Consider the following 16547-nt stretch of genomic DNA (forward strand, 5'->3'; position numbering starts at 1 on the left):
AGCCGCCGCTGCTGCCATCCGGGTGGCCGAGGACCCAGGAGGCTGCTGCCGCTGCCATCCGGGTGGCCGAGGACCCAGGAAGCCGCCGCCGCTGCCATCCGGGCAGCCGAGGACCCAGGAGGCCGCCACCGCTGCCATCCGGGCGGCTGAGGATCCAGGAGGCCGCCGCCGCTGCCATCCAGGCGGCCGTGAAGAGGACCCAGGTGGCTGCCGCCGCTGTTATCTGGACTGCTGTGAAGAGGACCCAGGAAGCCGTGAAGAGGACCCAGGAGACCGCCGCTGCTGCAAGATTTTGTAGAGTCACATGTATAAATGAGGACAGCAAACGTAAATTCATTTATACTATAAACTCAATTGCTAAAACCAACCCTGCCTACAGTAAACTTAGATCTTGTCCCGATCTATCTTTTCTACAATGGATACGTTCTCGTGAACTTCGCACAGAACTTAAACAAAGACAAGACAACGGTGAATCCAACCTATACATTGACTATTGGGCTGATTGCATAAAAAATAAGACCTACAATCAAAAAATCACCTCCAAACCCCCCATCACCCATAACAATCAACCAGCCATCCCAACATTCAATCAAGTACCCATCACCCTACCATCCATCCAACCAATCACCCAACCAGCCATTCAAACAGCCATTCAGCCATCCATCCAATCAGCCATCCAAACAGCCATCCAAACAACCATCCATCCAGCCATCCAAACAGCCATCCAAACAGCCACCCAACAATTCACCCAACCAGCCATCCAAACAGCCATCCAACCAACCAGCCAAACTACCATCCAACCAACCACCCAACCAACCACTCAACCAAACATCTCAATAAACAATCAAGTACCCAACATCCAAACACTCACCTCCCAAAACATCCATCCACCCATCCAACCATCTATACAACCACCTGTTGTACACAACCCCCAACCTACCAACATCCAAAACTAGGTATGCACTCCCCTTACCTCTTCAATACCAATTACTACAGATCTCAAATGCAAATTGATAAATGCGAGAAGCATTGTTAACAAATTACCTGAATTTATCCTCTTGTTAAACAGTGGTACATTCGATATCATTTTTGTTTGTGAAACATGGCTGAAATCATCCCTTCCTGACTCCATTATCTCAAACAAAGAATGTCAAGTTCATCGATCAGATCGTGAAATCCGAAGAGGTGGTGGAGTGGCTATCTTTTACAAAAAGTCACTGAATCTAAAAAATATTCAAGTTTCACACAAACTTTCTCTCCCTGAAACTATTGTATGTGACCTATCCCTTAACACCACTCTTCGATTCTTACTATGCTACAGAGCCCCTGACTATGACACTACCCATGCAAATATGCTAACCTCACTGCTAACATGGGCTACCTCTTGCCCATACCCTCTCATCTTCCTGGGCAACCTAATTCTACCTCTCATTAACTGGATAACTAATGAATGTACAACTGATCCAATCCATACTACACTATACAACGCTGTTACAAACCTAGCTCTTGAACAACTTGTAACTAACAATACAAGACTCAACAACTGCCTTGATCTCATCTTTTGCAACAACCCAAAATCAATTTATGGACTACAAATTAAAGAACCTTTTTCCAACAGTGACCACTGCATGATTGATTTTCGTCTCAATATACGTCCATACTCAAATCGTCATAACAATAGTATCCCCATCTACACTTCAAAAAAGCCAACTACGACCTTATAAACAATGATCTTTCATTTCTGGACTGGCAAAATCTGTTTGCAAACTGCATAACTGCTGAAGACCACTATAGAGCTTTTCTACTTGAAATCAATAGAGTCATTAAACTATATGTACCACAAATGACAACCATGATCAGGAAAAGCAAACTACCCATATCAATAAAAAAGCTTCAATCAAAAAAAAAATCCCTCTGGAAAAGAAACAAAAAAGGCTTTGTAGCAAATTTCAAAAACTGCTACAGAAATATATGCAACCAAATAAAAACTGAATGCACAAATTACCACACCAAACAAGAAGAAGACCTTCTGCGCACAAATTCCAATCGTGCCTTTTATAATTTTGTTAACAATAAACTTAAAGACACAAGATCCATCCCACCACTAAAAGATTCTAACAACAAAGAATGCAATGATGAAACAGTTAAAGCCAACCTCTTCAACATATTCTTTGGCTCAGTATTTGTTAACAGCGATGACACATATCCGACATTCCACAATCATACCAGCAATGAACATGATGACTTAACTCATATAGATTTCACAGAAGAAAATGCTGGAAAAGCTCTTCATAACATAAAACCATCGCTATCTATTGGACCCGATGGACTATATGCCTACTTCTTAAAAAAACTTTCCACTAATATAGCAGAACCCCTAAGCATAATCTTTGATAAAGCTTTCACTACCAGTTCCCTTCCCAAACTTTGGTCACTGGCCACAGTCATCCCTATCTTCAAAAAAGGAGACCCCAGCTTAGTCGAAAACTACAGACCAATCTCTCTATGCTGCGTCACCTGCAAAGTCATGGAATCAATCATCAACCAATCCATTACCTCACACTTAGAAGCAAACAACCTACTCTCCAATAAACAATTTGGTTTCAGGAAAAAATTATCATGCAACTTACAACTTCTCCACTGTAAAAACATATGGACTACAAATCTCGATCAAGGCAAAACAATAGATGCAATCTACATAGACTTCTGCAAAGCTTTTGACTCAGTAGTACATGATAAACTTCTCCTAAAACTAAAATCCTACGGCATTTCAGGACCTCTTCACAAATGGATATCTGCTTTTGGTGGTCAAAATTGGCAATGTTCTATCAAATCCTGTTCCTGTCAAGAGTGGCATTCCTCAAGGCAGCGTCCTTGGACCAACACTCTTCATACTATACATTAATGATCTTTGTGACCATATCTCAAGTAATTGTGTTCTCTTTGCTGACGATGTCAAACTATTTAACACCACTGATAATACATCTATCATTCAAAAAGACCTTGATCATCTAACCGCTTGGTCTAAAACTTGGCAACTCCAAATCTCAACCAGCAAATGCTCAGTCTTACATATAGGAAAAAAGAACCCAAACACTAAGTACTCATTTGATGGACATTACCTTACAGATGACCCCCATCCCGTTAAAGACCTTGGAGTTTTCATGTCAAATGATCTAAGTGCCAAAGCCCACTGAAAATACATAGCAAAAAAGGCTCTAAGAGTTGTAAACCTAATCTTGCGTAGCTTCTTTTCCAAAAACACTACACTACTAACCAGAGCATATAAAACATTTGCTAGACCAATTCTAGAATACAGCTCGCCTGTTTGGAACCCTCACCATATCTCTGACATCAATACAATTGAACGTGTCCAGAAATATTTTACAAGAAGAGTTCTCCATTCCTCTGTAAACAACAAAATACCTTATCCCACTAGACTTGAAATCCTGGGCTTGGAAAACTTGGAACTCCATCGCCTTCGACAAGACCTAAGTTTAACTCATAGAATCATCTATTGTAATGTCCTTCCTGTCAAAGACTACTTCAGCTTTAATTGCAATAATACAAGAGCAACCAATAGATTTAAACTTAATGTCAACTGCTGTAATCTAGATTGCAGAAAATATGACTTCTGTAACAGAATCATCAGTGCTTGGAATACTTTACCTGACTCTGTGGTCTCTTCTCATAATCCTAAAAGCTTTAACCAAAAACTTTCTACTATTGACCTCACCCCATTCCTAAGAGGACCATAAGGGGCATACATAAACGCACAAACGTGCCTACCGTTCCTGTCCTATTGTTTTTCTTTTCTTCTTCCTATATATATACAGCTATATATATATAGCTGCATAGCTGTTGTTTGGCTTTGTGGTCGTGAAGATGTAGCACGACCACAAAGCCAAACAACAGCTATGCAGCTCACCAGCTCAAATCCCCCTGCAGCACAGACTAGACTGAGCACAACCAAGCCCCCACCAACACAGGACACCCCCCCAGCCAATCAGAGCACAGAAAACCCCCCATCCAATCAGAGCACAGCCAAGCTCCCACCCAATCAGTTCAAACCCCCACTAGCAGTTAAAAGGAAGAAACAGCTGCGATCACACATTGCTCCCAGAAGCACGAAGCTGAAGCCTGAAGATGACGAATGAGACTTCGTCGAAACGTCGCCAAGACACTTCCAATTTTACACGGGAGAAAACCCGAACAACCAAAGACCTATATATATATATATATATATATATATATATATATATATATATATATATATATATATATATATATATATATATATGCTTATACCTTTATATACTATATAACCTATCCGTATGATAGTTACATAAATTGTTGTGACAAAAAATAAATAAATAAATAAAAAAAGAAGACACAGTTGCTGGTCAATGGTGATAGAATGGGAGAGATTAACATCAAGAGAGTAGTCTTCCAAGGAGACTCACTATCACCACTATTGTTTGTCATTGCATTGATTTCTCTGTCAACAATACTGAATAACTCTGGCCATACCTACCAAACATCAAAAACATCTGTAAGGCTATCCCACCTCCTTTACATGGACGATTTGAAGCTATATGAAAAAACAACATCTGAAATAGAACCGCTACTCAACACTGTCCATATATACTGCTAAAATATTGCAATAGAGTTTGGACTGAACAAATATGCCATGCTTATTTGATGTCCTATGGAAATAATATCAAGAGACTAGAAGAAGAAAATCACTATAAATACCTGGGCATCTTTCAGGCTGATATCATCAAGCATAATGAAGTCAAGAAAAAGATTAGAAATGAATACTTCAAGAGAGTGAAGAAGACCTTACAATCCAAATTCAGTAGAGGAAATACCATGAAGGCAATCAACAGCTGGGCAATTCCGATCACTAGACACACTGCTGGAATACTGGATTAAAAGCCCTAGATAGGAAGATCAGAAAAATAATGATAATGAATCATGCTCTTTATTCATGCAGCAATGTTGATAGATTCTACCTACCAAAGAAAATGAGTGGGCATGGAATGTTGCAAGTACATCAGTGGATTGAAGAAGGAAAAATGGATTTGGAAGAATATCTGAAGGACAATCAAGAAGATGCACTGAAATTAGTATACCAGGAAGGCTTACTGAGAGACCAAACTGGCCTACAAGAAAGACCAAATGAAGAACAGAATGGAGGCATGGGAAGGCAAAGCACTACATGGCCAGTACATTAAAAAATAGCATGGAAAGTAGACAATAACAAGACCTAGCAAGAGCAGGAAAGTTGAAGAAAGAGACCGAGGGACTAATTCTGGCTGCACAAGACAAAGCCTTAAGGACAAATGCATACAAAGCCAGAATTGAGAAGACAGCAACAGACAATAAGTGCTGCCTATGGAAAGAAGCTGAAGAAACAATGGAGCACCTAGTAAGTTGCTGCAGGAATATCACACAGACTGACTACAAGCAGTGTCATGACAAAGTAGCAACAATTATAATTGTTATACTTATTATTTTGAGTTTCCCAGCATCTTCAATAATTGCAATGAGAAAAAAATCTGATTAGTAAATAGCAAAGGTAAGCTGGGATATGGATGAAATCTTCCTAGGGGGTTTTGAAGAGAGGGACTAGCTAGAATCTCTATGCGTCCAGTAGACCACATTCAGTCCTTTGGTAAGTTACTCTCTTCTTTATTTATCCTGGAACTCACTATCTTAATCTGTTCAATAGCCAAGAAAAGATTTTTGCTATGTAAAGTAGCAATATATACATTCTTGTTTCATACCTTTTTCTACTAGATCTAGTTAATAAAATAAAACTTTTTTTTTAAGTTTCCTATTCTCTATTCTGCATCTGAGGTTTAAGTCACTGACTACATGTTCCTCTGCCTTTTTGGAAAACTTCATTTATTTCTCTTTATGGATAATCAGTGTATAACATTTTTCAGAGGTTAACATCCTAAAATTGTTTGACCAATGTTCTTTAATACTTTCACAAAAGCTGTCTTTAAAACTGGAATTGTTGCATTTTTTACTTCATAGAATAATGAGCATTTGAAGGGAAAATAAGGACTGTGTGATGGTGATTTGCTAAATCTAACCCTTCTTTGAACTTCTTTTCTTCCTTCTTTGAACGTATATGTTTCTGGTTTACTAAAAGGTTTTTCCTAGTTTTCAGCTGTACAACAACAGTGCCTTGGCACTATGACTTTTTTTATGTTATAAACTAGACTTTGACTCTATCAGTTTATAGCTGAAAACTGCTTGGATTATGCTATAATTAAAGGTAGTCCTCTACTTACAACAGTTCATTTAGTGACCGTTCGAAGTTACAGTGGCTCTTAAAAAGTGACTTATGACAGTTTTTCAGACCTATGACCAGCATCCCCATGATCATTTGATCAAATTTCAGATGCTAGGCAACTGGTTAATATTTATGATGGTTTTAATATCCAGTGATCGCTTTTTGTGACTTCCTGACAAGCAAAGTCAATAGATAAGCCAGATTCACTTAACAATCATTTTACTAACTTAAATAACTGCAGTAATTCACTTAACAACTATGACAAAAAAGATTGTAAAATGAGGCAAATTTCACATAACTACGGTCTTAGCAACATACATTTTGGGCTCAATTGTGGTCATAAAATGAGGATTACCTATAAGTAACCTTTGTGGAAAAGGAAAAGAGGTATAAAAATAGTTTTTGGAAGGGTTGAGTAGTGACATGAAAGGTTCTTAAATTGCCTCCAGAAACAATGCCAGCGCATACACTTGTGACAGACCCTATAACCTGTGGGACTACAACTAAACAATCATATAGTCTTTATTTGAAAAATTAGAAACATTGAATGTAAAATTAGTTTGCATATTTTTCTCAAAACTAAATTGTGTGACCATTCATTATTTATGTCCTGCAGGCCATTGACCAAATACAATGTAAGTCTGACACCTGAATTTTCTTTTGTTTTCTTGATAATTTATTGCTCACTATATTAAGTCCTTTGATTTCTTTCTGTTCCTGGTCATATTAGGCATACCAATCCTGGAGGTGCCATAGTCAATGTATTAGTTTGGTTAGTTAATACATAGCCAACATATTTAGTACCAGAACAAAGGCAGTTTGTGCTTCTGAAGCCACCTTGGCTTTGAACTATGAATCTCATATTTTGGGAAACATGCCACATTCTTTAGAATAGGTTGCCTACTTCTGAAAACTACACATCCCAAGGACTTTCATTTTGTCTAGATTTAGTCTATGTTTATTGTTCTCATTCAATAGTATATTTCATGTACTGAACCAGCAGCCACAGATTGCATTTAATTCTGATGACAAAGAGCAATTAGAACTCCTATTGTCAGTAGGTAACAATGTTGTACCAATGTTGCATCCAATTAATGTTGCTAGTGCTTTCTTATAATGATGAAACATATGGAGGACACAATACTACTATATGAAATTCCATAATATAATTTTCAGTTTAATAGGATATCATGCAGGGGGTGAAATCCAGCAGGTTCTGACAGGTTCTGGAGAACCGGTAGTGGAAATTTTGAGCAGTTCGGAGAACCGGGAAATACTACCTCTGGCTGGCCCCAGGGTGAGTGGGAATGGAGTTTTTGCAATATCCTTCCCCCAGGAGTGGGGAGGGAATGGAGATTTTGTAGTATCCTTCCCCTGCCATGCCCAGTAAGCCATGTCCACCAAGCCACATCCACAGAACCGGTAGTAAAAAAAATTTGGATTTCACCACTGATATCATGACTGATAAAATTCAAACCTGCCAAGGCTTGAAGCCCAAATACAAAACTAATCTTTAGAATTTCATCACCAAAAATAAAGTGTCCTAATATTTTCCTAATTGATTCAGTGCTACCTTTGGAACAATTACCTCAATTTATATAGTAGTTAACCAATAATGACATTTTCAAGGATACTTCATTATATTCAACTTTCTCTTAGGTATCTATTTTATTTTTCTGTAACATGGAAGTCCTTATTAAGCAGTACATTTTAGATTGTTTTCTTCCCAGCCCAAAAATATTATAATAAACCCTGGAGTTTTTTAAAAAGTATATATTATATTTAAAATAACTGATATATTTATTCTAAGCTTGCATATAGAATTAGAAAACACACATTCAATAAACAACATGGTAATAACGTATGTAAATGTTAAAATAATTTTTCAAGTGTGAAATTAAAATGGTATCTTTCGACATTTTGACCCAGGGCTATAAACCAAAATATATTTTGTGCATATGTTGTTAGCAGCAGAGGTTACCATCCTCAGATAGACAAGAGCTCTAAAAATTACTGTAATCTTGAAATAAGATTAGAAAATAATCAGTAATCATATAGTTCTTTCAGTATCATATGATCATGACACCCTAAACCAATATGTAGCCCAGCTGTTGCATTTTGTATGAAAGGAAAATCCAGATGCTTTTATGGACAGCACACGACAGTCTAGACAAGATTTAATTAAGGAATTAATATCTCACTACCAACACCGGATGGACCATAACTACTGCCATATCATGACTATAATTGTATTGCATTGTATTATAATTTATTATTGTTAATTCTTATTATTTTAGTATGTTTTAATTTCTGTAAACCATCTGAAGTGCCTCTAAATTGGGACACGGATTAGCTACATAACAAACAAGCAGATAATTATTATGTAAATAATTAACTCAGCTGCCAAATTCTACCAGAATTTTTTTTCTTCATTCACTAAAATAATTTAATTATTTTAATGAAACCAGTGGCATCAAAAAAGAAAGAAAGAAAAGAAAAGAAAAGAAAGAAAGAAAAAGAAAGACAGACAGAAAGAAAGGAAAAAAGGGGGAAAAAACCTTAGTACATCCATTGTTTTCATCAGCTCACAATATAACTATTGTTCACATAAAGCATCGCTCCAGAGATGCTCTGATGATTAAGATGATGCAATGATGGTTATGGAAGGATTAAAATATGGGCTGTAGTAACAAACCTTGCTGAAGATACTGCTTATTTGTACCAATAAATTTAACATTTACTTTATCAAGGAGAGAAGAAGTGAAATAAAATAGTGGATCGATTGGGCCTTTGTTTGGCTAGAACCCTCAATCAATGCTTATGGTATCGTTGAGGGTAGAGGGTAAATTTTGCAACATTGTGTGCCCATCATATCTATGAAGATTCTCAATCTATCAGCTCTGGGACAAGAAATATTTGTATTTGTTGCTATTTACATATTCCTTACGATGTATTATTTATCAGCTAAACATTGCAGTTATATTTCAGTCTTCTTTATTTTTCCTTTACAGTGATCTCAGTATGAATAATATATCTAAACTGCCCTTGAACTCTCTGCATAAACTCCGCTTCCTCGAAGAGCTGTATGTACCATTGTATCCTTGACTGGCATAGCTGAAAATTAAATAAATTTCCGGGATTTTCTCTTCTACTTACTTTGAATATCAGTTAACATGACATGAAAAGCTGTGAGTTTTGACACATACGGGAACATTTAGTTAAAATGCACTTACCACTCCTATCCATGCTGGATAAAATGTTACCATGAGGCTGCAAAATTTAAAGTGAAGACAGAGCTCCACAAATTAATTTTGTTAATGGTTGTTTAAAAAAATTTAATTGCTATTTGGATATACTTAAGCAGCAGGATATTAAAAGTTTGAATGTTGGCTCATGTTTATTAAAATGGCAAGTAAAGTTATAATCAAAATCAAAACCCACTGACTATCAAGGGCACTTGCATTCATATTTGAGACTATTAAATCAGCTTGGAATCACTTTTAATTACTGTTTCCTTACTCTTTAGCTTTTAGCATCCCTCAAGGCTAACATATCATATAGCACCATAGCACCCTGTGTAGCTTAGGTTTCTCATTCAGTGATTTGCTCACTTAAGTGGAAAAAAATGCTCCAAAACCAAGTTAATCAAACACAGCATCACAAGTGGAATGTTGGAAAGCACTCAACAAACATAAAATTAGGAATTTGAAAATGAGATATCACAAGTATTCTGGATAAATTCAGTAGACAGAGCCAAATTTTCTCATCTCTCTTACAAATTTTTTTTCTACCCTTGGATATTCACTAATTACTTCTTTAAGATTCTGTATGCCCTACATAGAAGGGTCTTCATCGTCCATATAGATGCTGTCCCTATTAGGTGACAGCTGGTCAACATGCCAAACTTCCATATGAAGATCCAGTGCATATTGCTCAAACACAGAGTTTGTTTCATACATCCTTTTAAGGTGATCAGTTATACACCAGATATGAAATCTGATAAACTCCACTCATAGTCAGAAGATTGAGGTATTCTTATTAAATGATCAATATCCAGATGTTTTGAAGGCAGTAGCAAATTTTATTTATAGCCTTAGTTTATAGAAATTGTTTGGTGTCTTCAATGAATTGTTTATTTTACAAGGTTTCTTCCCTAAATGTTTGTGTGTGTGTATGTGTGTGTGTTGCTAGATAAGTAGATAAGTATGCATTAAGGGTGTTCTAAATTTTAAATTTTATGTCTCGAGTCTTGGGCTGTAAATCTATATATATATAAGTGAAAGCCATTCACACATTAATCACGAAATCTCCAGAACTTCCCCTCCCAACTTGAAAATAACTCTTGGGAGAATGGGATAGCATAGGACAGGCTTCTGTGGGGCAAGCCTCATGAAGAGAAGGGGCTAGAAAGTCTGAGGGAGACAAGGGGATAGGATAGGAGACGTTTCTTTGGGGCAAGGCTGAGGGAGAGAAGGGGAGAATAGAGGCTTCTGTGGGCCAGCCTGAGGGAGAGAAGGGGAGAGGAGAGGCTTCTGTGGGCCAGCCTGAGGGAGAGAAGGGGAGAGGAGAGGAGAGGATCTATGGGGTAAGCCTGAGGGAGAGAAGGGGATAGAGAGGAGAGGCTTCTGTGGGGCAAGCCTGAGGGAGAGAAGGGGAGAGGAGAGGCCGATCGTAACTACTCATTAATTTTCTAACTCTTAAGTGTCCATTTATCAAGCCCAATCACATAGTTTCGTAGCCTAACATGGTTATTCAGCTAGTAAACAAATATAAATATATAAATAACCTGAGCTCATATTTCTTCATGTTATGTATCTATGGTCTGTGATCCCTAATTACTGATGAATCACAAAAAAAACCCACCTCTAATTTAAAAATATAATCTTGTTTACAAGAAACAAATGTATCGTATTCTCATTTCCCCTTTAAAATGCCAGAATTAATTTTTATTCACTTAAGAGTAGAATGCTATTGGAATTACCTTTCCTTATTTTAAGTCCTTTGTTTTTTATCTTCCTCCAAATGGAGGATTGAATAGCTGGTATTAGATGGACACCCAATCCTTTCCCCCAAAATAAGACATCCCCTGATAATAAGCCCAATCGGGCTTTTGAGCACATGGCAATAAGGCCAAGCACTTATTTCAGGGTTTAAAAAAATATAAGACAGGTTTTTATTTTATTTTATTTTATTATAATACCATTTTTGTCATTAAAACACATCAACACCTTCACTGTCTTCTATGAACACTTAGGAACATTCCTGTGTGAAATCTGGCCATTTGCTGCAACCTTAGGGAGCTGAACCCAGTATATTCTATTGTTCTGCCAGTCACTCTCCTACAACTGCATATGAGCACCATGTACTGTAGAACTTGCAGGCATGATTGTTTCTACAATTCTGAAGGAGAAAGCCAGCAATGTTACTGGAGCTAGTCATGGCAATGTTGAGAGAAATGTATCTGATTTCTTTTCTAAGGCTGAAAAATCATCTCAAACAAAAGCAGAATGGGAAAATCTCCAAGCAGCTTTTTGTGTGCTGCTATTATTCAATAACTAAAACAGGTGTTATTAGTAGAATAATGCAAAGATAAATTCACTTGAGGAGAGATTTGTTCTTTCTTTCCTCCCCTCTTCCAAAAGAATTATTTGGCAGCTGGTTTCAGATAACAACCATTGTGCAGAGTAAGTGACAAATGTTCCTTAAAATGTAGTTGATATAACTAAGTTTCATGCCATTAAAAAAAAAGTGGGATGAAGAACTTGTCTGCTTTTTAATATTTCTTCGACCATCACTGAGAAAAAACTTCATAACATTATACAACATTTGATAGGGAAGATCTAGGTTCAGTAAAATTACAATTTCCAAATAAAGAAAAATGCTGGTTTATAAAAACTGAAAATTTTAAAAAATAAATATGACTCTTTTTATTTAATTGTGATTTCATATACTGCCACTGTGGAAGAAAGGCTGGTTCCAAGTTGCTTGCTAGGTTCACTACATTGCATTTAACAGTATCTTAGTCTGTAATGATAACATACAGAATAAGGTTGTAATTGCAAGTGCTGTCCCATATCTGTAACCATGATATTCTACTGCTTGGAGAGAGTGTGGGAGAAGGAAAAAGGCCCTAAACTATGCAGACAGTTTCCAGGAATTCAACATGAAAATATATCTGGGATTGATCCATGCTGTTTGGAAGTTTTGCAAATCTATCTTTGAAGTCCTGTATGATACACAGCGGCCCAGAATAAAAGAGCAAAGCTGAAAATGAGAAGCATTCTATCTGTTTCTCCCTTCTTTCTGACAAAGATTAATGGGAATGAAAAGCTCCAGGCTGTTGTAGTGCTTTCAGTGACTGCTTTAAAATGAATAGCTTGCTTGATCTTAATAGCCTGGACAGGTAAGAATTCCCACCAACAGAAGAATGGATTACCACAAACTCCAGCAGTGCAAAAGAAAAAGAAAACCAAGCTTTCTTTTGATGCAGTGCAGAGATAGTGGGGTGGAAAAGGACCTCCGCTTTTAAAATTAGTTAATGTCATTTGATCAAACAAGTGCCAGTTCAGTTTTGAGCTTGGGAGAAGTTACCATGAATTAAAAGCAATTATTTTCATTTCAACATGATTCAATTAATATGCAGCAAATTTATAAAAAGATAATATGGATAAGTCATCAGTCTGGTAACTAGGAGTTTATGAATCCCAGTTTATGCATGAAAGCCAGCTGGGTCAGTCACTCTCTCACAGGTTTGTTGTTGTGGGAAAACTAGTAGGAGAAATGAGTATTAAACATATCCGCCACCCTGAGTTATCTATAAAAACAATGAAGGGGCAAAATAAATAAAATGCACAATAAATGGGATTTTCTGTTAAGTCTAAAGATGATAAATTATAGAATTAAATTAAAAAAATTACAATAGATTTTCCATCAATATTCTCTTTATTGAAAATTCTAAAGCTGGTCACAACAAAAACAGATTCCTGGATGATACGAGTCTATATTTATATATAAACATGGTTTTAATGCAGATACCAGCTTTTGATGATACATTCTCAAAATATTATATGATTCTCTGTGTAGTGATGAATTGTTTTCCATTCTGGTTTACAAAGGATGAATATAGTACAGAATATTTAGTTATATTTTAAAGTGCACTCATATTTATAAGACATGTCTGTCCCAAGCAGGCAGTAGCACATTGTAAATATAAGTCAGACTTGATAATGCACATAAGGGCACTATGTTATTGTTTAAAACATTAAAAAGTTAATGAAACTTTATTCAAGAAAATGTAACAGTCATTCTGAACACTTGCTATATAATAAATAATAATGAATTCAACAAGTAAATAGGACTATATGGTAAATAATCATTCAAGGATGCACATAGGTAGAGAAATGAAAGCATGGATGTTCAGCATAAAGTATACCTTTTTTTAGACACTGATTGAAGTTCAAACTTTACTTCATTGTTGTATTTGGGATCTTATAAATTTAAAATAGAACAGAATAAAATGAAAACACGATCAAGATGAAACCAGACCAATACATAATTAGAACAATTTTATTCCAGTGTTGGTCAAAGACAAAGGAATTCTAGATACCTCCTTAGTCATGGAAACTAAATGGGAAATTTTGAGCCAACCATTCTCATTAGCCTATCTTATGTCACAGAGTTGTCAAATGAAGGGAGATCTACACATAATCTGTCTTGAGCTCTAAAAAAAAAGATATAAATCTAATAAAGAAAAATTATATGTGTATAATACATTTACTGAATAATCAATAGAGAAATTTAAAGATATATTGGTAGTTCAATGTGATTTGGTTTTGCATGATTCATTGTTTTCTAAATATTTGCTTATGGCTTTTTGGATTGTGAGGACCCAGCCAGTTATAACTTAATCAACAAAACATATTTAAAGCTAATTGTTGCTTAATGGAACTTGTGAGCACAATCATGGTCAGCCATTATGTTTCTCATAATACTTGAAAATTATGTGAACAATACATATCATTTGACAGTATACAAAATTAATTAATAAATGCTGAGGTCCTGTCCCATCACTCCTGATAATGTGACCTTTAAGTGAATGTATCTCAAATTTTTTCAGGCTAGCTAGAGACTCTTGTCATTATTCTTATAACATCTATGGCAACCTATGAATTGTAAAATCACACTCAACTATTCAAGGGCTAGGAGATCAACTTTATTCCAATAAATTTGAAAACATGCTAGCATAAATTCCAGTGCATCCAAAATGTTGTTGTTGATGTTTAAGATTCTTATGGATGCATAAAGTTCTGAAGAGTAGACATGAAGAATATAAAGTCTTTCTCCTTTTGACATAGATAAGCCAATGAGATAACTTGGTTAATGTTACATTAACCATAGGAATAGGCATTTGAAGATAATAGGACAGGTCTAGGACAAGCCAAAGGGGCAGGTTGCAAACTAGACACACTTCTATTTTCTAGCAAAGGAAACAACTAGGATATTAAGCAGAAACAGCTGTAAGATGAATGACAGTCCAAATTTATTTTATTTATTTTTATTTATTTATTTTGTCACAACATCATACAAAAAGATTATATAGTATATACACATATAAACATATATAGGAAGAAGAAAAGAAAAACAATAGGACAGGAACGGTAGGCACGTTTGTGCGCTTATGCACGCCCCTTATGGTCCTCTTAGGAATGGGGTGAGGTCAATAGTAGAAAGTTTTTGGTTAAAGCTATTAGGATTATGGGAAGAGACCACAGAGTCAGGTAAAGTATTCCAAGCACTGATGATTCTGTTGCAGAAGTCATATTTTCTGCAATCTAGATTAAAGCGGTTTACATTAAGTTTAAATCTATTGGTTGCCCTTGTATTATTGCAATTAAAGCTGAAGTAGTCTTTGACAGGAAGGACATTACAATAGATGATTCTGTGAGTTAAACTTAGGTCTTGTCGAAGGCGACGGAGTTCCAGGTTTTCTAAGCCTAGGATTTCAAGTCTGGTGGGATAAGGTATTTTGTTGTTTTCAGAGGAATGGAGAACTCTTCTTGTAAAATATTTCTGGACACGTTCGATTGTATTGATGTCAGAGATGTGGTGAGGGTTCCAAACAGGTGAGCTATATTCTAGAATTGGTCTAGCAAATGTTTTATACCAGAGGTTCCCAATCTTTTTCGGTTTGCGGCTCCCATAACACTTCGGATTTTTTCCGCGGCTCCCTTAATAGGTACATCCGATTTTTTTTTAAATTTTTGTCTTTTTTTCTGAATTTTTTTCTGAAAGCTGAAATCTTTTCTGTTAACTTTAAAATGTGCATATTGCCTCCTTGTAAAGAGAGATTCAACACATTCAACTTTTCAAAGATATCACATAGGTATGTGAGTTTAATCAAAAAGTCTGTTTCTACAAAGTGTTTGGCATACTCATGTTTTGCTGATGGACGCGCCTGCCTCCTTTGATGGGAGCGCCTCTGTGGAACTTTCCCAGGCGTGGGGTCCCTGCTTAGGTCTCGGAGTTTGGCCTCGCGATCCCCTTGTTCCCTCGGGTCTCCGCCTTGTGGAGGAGGTGGCTGTTCTCGCCTCCAGCCTGGCTCACCTGGGAGGAACTAACGGGTGGTTTTGCTATTTTCTGCGCAGCCCTCTTCCCGATGCCGCCGAGCGTGGTGGCCGCGCCGTGTTGGGCAGCGTGTCGGGTGGTCTGGGAGGCCAGTGGCGCTGGGCAGACTGAGGGGAGGTGCGCTGTTTCGCCAGGCGGCGGGTCTGGGCGGGCGCTGTGGTTCAGGCGGGCGGGCGGGCCGGAGCTCGCGCTTCCTTTGGTCCGCCGTCGGCGCCTGCCGCCTTCCTGCCTGCTGTGGCCTGCCCCGCTGGGGTGGGTGCGGCTGTGCGGGGTCCCTTGGCTTGGAGTTGTCCCGAGTTGCGTGTGCGAGTCCCGTTGCTGCGGCCGTGTCTGGCTTTGTGCGCCTGGGATCTCGCGGCACCGCGGTGGAGCGGACGCTGCTTCTTCGCTGCCCCTTAGAGTGTGGCGCTGCTCCTGGGAGCCGCGGCTCACAGTTTGGGAATCACTGTTTTATACGCTCTGGTTAGTAGTGTGGTGTTTTTGGAAAAGAAGCTACGCAAAATTAGGTTTACAACTCTTAGAGCTTTTTTTGCTATGTAGTTGCAGTGGGCTTTGGCACTTAGATCATTTGACATGAAAACTCCAAGGTCTTTAACGGGATGGGGGTCGTCTGTAA

At 37.5% G+C, this 16547-nt stretch overlaps 1 protein-coding gene across 4 annotated transcripts in view; it reads left to right on the plus strand.

Moving 5' to 3' along the window:
- Positions 1–16547, plus strand: part of LGR5 (leucine rich repeat containing G protein-coupled receptor 5) — a 104890-nt gene that overhangs the window by 12870 nt on the left and 75473 nt on the right. For 3 of the 4 annotated variants that reach the window (XM_058190921.1, XM_058190922.1, XM_058190924.1), the window contains one exon: positions 9319–9390. The exons of the other annotated variant lie outside the window; for it this stretch is intronic. In XM_058190921.1, coding sequence (XP_058046904.1) covers positions 9319–9390 — 72 coding nt within the window. The remainder of the gene's footprint in view (positions 1–9318; positions 9391–16547) is intronic. 4 annotated transcript variants of the gene reach the window in all.

Source organism: Ahaetulla prasina, chromosome 7 (assembly GCF_028640845.1).
Source record: "Ahaetulla prasina isolate Xishuangbanna chromosome 7, ASM2864084v1, whole genome shotgun sequence".
In the NCBI taxonomy this organism is placed as follows: Eukaryota; Metazoa; Chordata; class Lepidosauria; order Squamata; family Colubridae; genus Ahaetulla; species Ahaetulla prasina.